This window comes from Medicago sativa, chromosome 3 (genome assembly GCF_051527215.1).
Source record: "Medicago sativa cultivar Bolivia chromosome 3, Bolivia_mono, whole genome shotgun sequence".
Lineage (NCBI taxonomy): Eukaryota > Viridiplantae > Streptophyta > Magnoliopsida > Fabales > Fabaceae > Medicago > Medicago sativa.
In genome coordinates this window covers 69,812,779-69,818,778 of record NC_140751.1, presented here as the reverse complement: position 1 = coordinate 69,818,778, position 6,000 = coordinate 69,812,779, and the positions used below count along the sequence as shown (strand labels likewise).

Below are 6,000 nucleotides of genomic sequence, written 5' to 3'. Positions count from 1 at the left end.
CCTGATGATCGCACAGTGATCCTTACGTGCGGGGTCTATACTATCTCGGTTGATCTAGATTTATCCCTCCGATGGCTAATTACACATGATGATCGCACTGTGATCTTTACGTGCAGTGTAACGCCCCAAAATTCTAATTAATTAATTTTCATTTTATGTGCACTTTCTTTGATGTGATAATTTATGTGTGTGCCTTAATATTTAATTTAAATTATCAGAACTATATTTATTTTATTAAGATAAATTGGGTGTTCACAAGGATCTAAGAATAGCTACTTGTTAATTTTTATTATAAAATTATGCCAAAATAAAACAAAAAGAAAAAAATAAGGAAGAATTAGAGAAAAAGGATAACGGTTGTTGTTGTTGACTAATTGTTCCCCACTTTTTTTTTTTTTTTTTTTGACAAATTGTTCCCCACTTTTAGCACTAACTTATGTTACATGTTATATATATATGACTAGTGACATTTAAACCTATTAAGATTATATAGCGTCGCACTACTCCCATGAAGAATTCATCGCTATTTTTTATATGTGATGGTACTGTAGTTGTGGTTTCTCCACCGTGATTGCCTATTGTCCATTCCCTTTGAGAGATCTTTTGTTTTCACCGGTTAGTTTCTTTTCTTTTTATGTTGTCAAAGGTCTATTCTTTATCACCGATGATTTACACATGAAAATCATCGAAGCTATGATTTTAGGCTTATTACGGCTGAGACTTAATTTACATGTAAGAGAACACTTAACTGTACCATGATAATAGATATAGAATATGCAATTGATTACATTGGAATGAAATCAATTAAAGTTACAATAGTTAATTTCTTTGGTTGCTAATTTTTATAAAAATCAACTTATAGAGATAGCTCGAGAATATAGCATAATACTTGTTTATTTGACTATTTGTTATAACTCTCAAATTTTATTGTCAATTTGGAGTCTCAAGAATTGGCACTGGTCCTTCTAAATTTGCAAATGAAACTTTTATATTCTTTTTATTTTTATATTTTTAAATTTGAATTCCTGTGTTTGATGCCTACAATTTAGATTTAGATATTTCTAAACTAGCTGACCTAGATATGTTACTAGTTTATGCTATTCTCATTAGTTATGTGCATTCATGACTATGATCCTAAAAGTAATGTTTTGTTTACTTTGAAACATATTTGATTTAGAAGATATATATCATGCTGACCTTGTTCTTTTCTTCCTTTAGCCGAGACTTGAATGATAGTCACTTAATTCCTATTTTTCTAAAAACAAAAAAATACAGTGTTTTTAACTTGTTTAAACTTTTGAAGTAATAGTAAATAATTTATTTATTAGTGTTGTTGGGTTATTGCTTGGACGGGTTACTAGACACTATTATTAATTAAGATGAGACACATATTCGATCAACAGGTTGGGTTCGTTGTCATTATGGAGTTCTTCGGGTCCTTTTATCTAGTGTGAAAGCTTCAATCAAGGTATGGGGTGAGAGAGAAGAATTCGAGATCATGAGTGTAAATTAATTGAGATGAATGGGAAAATCGTTTTCCCAAAGTTCATTCGGGGCTCATTGCGACAGTTGTAGCCCTTGGAGAGAATAATTAAATTAATGTGCAAATTTGGAAGTGTGAAGTTAAAAGATGATTTAGAAACATTATTAAGGTGTTGCTTTGATTTAAATTATGTGAATAGGTGGTATTTGATGTCAATGATAAAATTTTGTGCATGTGCTCATGCTTGATCTGCCAGAATTATTTGAATTGATAAATTATGTATATTAATTGATTGAATAACTAGCACAAGATATTTGATGTTTGGTAGATAATTGTTTTGCTTCGGCCAATTCGGTGCTAAAGAAACTAATTACGGACTAATTTGCGAGTGTATGGATTGTGTCTATTGTTCTTGTAAATGTTGTGTTGGACATCTGTATGAAATTGACTATAGTGGTATTCTAAGAGGTATTAAAAATGTCTTAGATTTTATAATTTTTTTTTGTAATAAATCCACTTCTATTCTGTTGTCAAGAGTCATCAATCTGTTTATTTTTCTATGCAAATGACGAGGCTTAAAATTGTTTGATGATGAGAATAATGATGTTGATTAAAATTTACGGTGTGAATGACGATGTATTTTCATGATGCCGATGTTTTCTATGATGATGATGTTATATTATAATAATGATGAGAATGACGATGAGAGTGTTGACTGTTAATCTATGATGATGATGATGATGTAAGTGGTGATGATTTGTGTGTTTGCATTAGAGTTGTGCATTTAGGGGGAGTCTTGCATTCATATGTGGAATATGTGACTGTGTATACGTGTAATACTTGTCGAATTTAATTCCTTGCGTTCATATAGAGTCTAGAGCATAAGTCTTGCATATGTGGGAGAAAAGTCCAGTAACATACTTCAGACAATTATGTGGGAGAAAAGTCTAGTAACATATCTCTGGCAACTATGTTGAGAAAAGTCCAGTAATATAACTCTGGCAAAACGATGAGTAGGAGTGGTACCACATTCATATAGGTCTTAGGACTGAGTCCATATGCATAAAATTTAACCATGATTTGTATTTGGTGAATAAGTGTAATTGTGTGAAACGACAATGTGATTATTTGTTGATGTTCTTATGAAGATGGTTATTGGTGACTATATGTGTTGTGACTAGTTCAGAATTGTATTGTGACATTGTGTTTTGTGAGGATTTTGTTCTTAAGCTGTGATGATATTTTCTACTAATATGGATTGAGATGATATAGTATATTCTTCAAGGTTCAGAATATTATGTTTGTGATGTGATACGAAGATATTAAAACATTACACAGAACATATTATAACAAGTGCGCTAGAATTTCAGAGATCAAAGGAGAAATGAAAGAAAACAAACTTGAAATCCAACAATTTCAAAAGGCAAATCTAGAAGATTCTGATGGCTACTTGGAAAGATCTAGACATTGAATCAGAATCTGAGAAAGATGAAGCTAATGTGGTTGTGGGATTAGTAGCTACGGTTGAACTCCGGATAACGAAAGTCCCTTTTTTCTTAGGAACCGGAGAGTTAACACCTAAAAAAAATGGGTGATATTAACACACAATTTTTTTTCTAAAACAATATCTCTAAACATGTTTTGCTCACGATTTGAAATCAAAGATCTTAACCAAAATCCAATGTGATATACGTTGGCCTTTATAACTAAAATATATGTTAGCCTACTACAAAAGAACATATAGAACTCGTGTCCCTCGCTTCTGAATTTAATAAGGGAAACATTGTTAATATGATCTCCTCGTTATTGTTAAACAATAATAGTATTATATATCCATGGATCAGGCAAAAACATTAATTTTGTCTATAAATTGATGCATGCAAGAAATGAAGAAATGCAATACAAAGTTGAGCTCATAATCAACAAACAATAGTATATTTGTAGCTGGTTCTTTCTTTTGATCAATCAATCAATGGCTTATGTTAAGCTTGCTCCTTTTGCTGTCTTCTTGCTTGCCGCATTCTGTATGTATATACCATTCATGCATTTCTATTTATGTTTAATAAATCATGAGAAATTAATCAGAATCGACTCTCAACTAATTTTATTATTAGTATTTGTATGTTGTTCAAACGTTAATTAGCTTTGTCAATTACAGTGATATTACCAATGAAGAAAGTAGAAGCAGATCAATGTGATAGTTCGTGCGGTGGCTCCTTTTCTGCAGATTGTAATAGCGGTTGTTATTGCGAAATCACTGATTGTCCGTATGATATTTGTGTTGGTGTATGCCGGCCTCAGAGTAAGGTTGAGGAACATCCTAAGTTATGTTGGTCTCATGAAGAATGCACAAAAAAGGGTAGTGGAAATTATTGTGCTCGTTTTCCTAATTCTGATATCAAATATGGCTTCTGTTTTGCCTCTGTCTCTGAAGCACAAGACGCATTCAAGATGGCCATTACCTCTAAATTCAAGAAAGACTTCTTGAAGATGCCTGGCACCACTGCTTAATATTGATTGATATGTCAAAAAAAGCCTATGATGATGCATGCTAAGATATTAAGCATCTACTACTTTAAATAAATAGGCTTTGTTTCCAACTAATCAATTGGATTTCTTAGATATCCATCCAAATTTCAATTAATGATGTATTTGCAAGTTATGTTATGAATCATTCATATTACTCGTTTTCTAATTCGATCTTCCCATTTATATTTCTTTGGTTTTAATTCTTGCAATATTGTTTAAAATTCATTTTGGTATGTCGTGAGACATAGAAACAATGTTATGCACTGGCAATCCACATCGTTGTAAAACAGGTGAGACCTACGTTACACCCTCATGATTTGCGGGTAATTTACCCCTCATCATATCAACCAATTAAATTGAGTAATGTGTACACTATTAACTAAATCAAAAATGGAAAGTTTTTTACATAGAGTTTTTGTTATTCGCATCTTTATCTCATATTCAATTAATGTGCTTTTATCTTTCCGGTCAAAAAATTTAATGAGATATTTTATTTCCACATTTCAATTGTTTAGACAAGTTTTGTTCTTATTTTTTCTTTACTGTTTTTTGTTTCAAATTTTAATTTTTCTACAAATTTTTTTACTCCATATCTTGTTGTTTTTTTAAGCTTGGATCCGGGAAAAAAACATTCCAACACGTTATTTTTTCGAACATCAATTAGATTTTTTTTATTAATTAGATTATTATATATTACCATATGCTTGTATCTATCAATATTAGCCTAAACGTTATTTTATTTTATTTTATTTATAAGATGACTAAATGCTATTAACCAAAACAAATATTTTTGTTTTACAAGTTAAAAAAAAAACGAAGACTCGTTTCAGTTTCTGAAAAAAATTGTAAGACCTAATTTAGTCTCTGAGAAATATGTAATTCACTTGTATTTCCCCATAAATATAAATAGATACAACTTAATCTCTACTTTCTTTACTTTGTTTTTATTGATGAAAGAAATATAAAGGAAAGAAAATAAGATATTGGCAAATTTTTTTATAGATACTAGCAATTATTTAGTAGTATGGTATAAGAGAAAATTAAATAAAATCATGATAGGAAAGACATGTGTATTTATAAAATGGAATAAATATATTTAAACAAAAGTAAGATATGATAAAATAAAAATAAAATATTTCATTACAATAAATACAAAATATATTCCTTACAATTTTTAAAATATATCATCCAATTCAGGAGAAGTCGAACCTTTTTCGGTCAACGTGATAACCACAATTTGACTGATCTCTATTTAAGTCTCATTGTAGCTCATACATTCAAGAATAAATTTCAAATCATTTTCAAACTTAAGAGGGAATGAGAGTGTAATTCAAACTTTTTTAGGGGATGAGACTCTAATAAGTACGACTTCATGGTGAGACTCCATTAATTATAAGAACATTATTCTTAAAGTATCCTTAATCAAGGTTTATTGTGAAGTGGTATAGCATTAAAGCATAAAGATCATTATGTGGGTAGACCGATGATCATGTCTCGCGGATCATGGATAAAGAGTTGTCAAGTCTTCGTATAGATATAAATATATATCATGGATGTGTGGGGTGTGGGTTATCTGGAATGAAAGAAACAGTCGGGTCTTCAAAAATAAGGAGAGCACCATCCATCAGTTGGTAGAGAAAGTCAAATTACATTCCTTCTGGTGCATGAAGGCTACTAATATTTCCATTCAGCCCAATTTTCAAATGTGGTATTCGAGCCCTTTTGTTTGTTTGGGCATTGGTTAGACTGTATTTGTGTTCTCATTTTTTGGACTCTGTATTGTGTACTCTGTACCAGAGTCACATAATTCGCTGGGTTGACTGGCGAACCAGGAATTGGTTCACGCGAACCGATTTACGGTTCTTTCGCGTACAGGTTCACGCAGATACGTGAAGGAATTCGCAGAAACGGGTGAACCAAGAGAACCTGCATAAACGACCGTCGTAAGAGTGAGGCGGAGCACTGTGAGTGGAGGAATTTTGTCTGTG

At 31.4% G+C, this 6,000-nt stretch overlaps 1 protein-coding gene across 1 annotated transcript; it reads left to right on the top strand.

Annotated features, from left to right (window-relative positions):
- Positions 1-3,342: 3,342 nt before the first annotated feature.
- On the top strand, positions 3,343-4,178 carry LOC146939660 (albumin-1-like). The gene is made up of 2 exons (XM_085753229.1): positions 3,343-3,507; positions 3,642-4,178. The coding sequence occupies exons 1-2, from the start codon at positions 3,456-3,458 to the stop codon at positions 3,992-3,994; spliced, it is 405 nt and encodes a 134-aa protein (XP_085609355.1). The 5' UTR covers positions 3,343-3,455; the 3' UTR covers positions 3,995-4,178.
- Positions 4,179-6,000: the final 1,822 nt, after the last annotated feature.

What these genes read in the sequence shown, in the direction of transcription:
- LOC146939660 (XM_085753229.1), top strand. Translation starts at nt 3,456, where the DNA reads ATGGCTTATGTTAAGCTTGCTCCTTTTGCTGTCTTCTTGCTTGCCGCA. An exon ending in CTTCTTGCTTGCCGCATTCT is followed by an intron (nt 3,508 to 3,641) that starts GTATGTATATAC and finishes TGTCAATTACAG; the next exon opens with TGATATTACCAATGAAGAAA.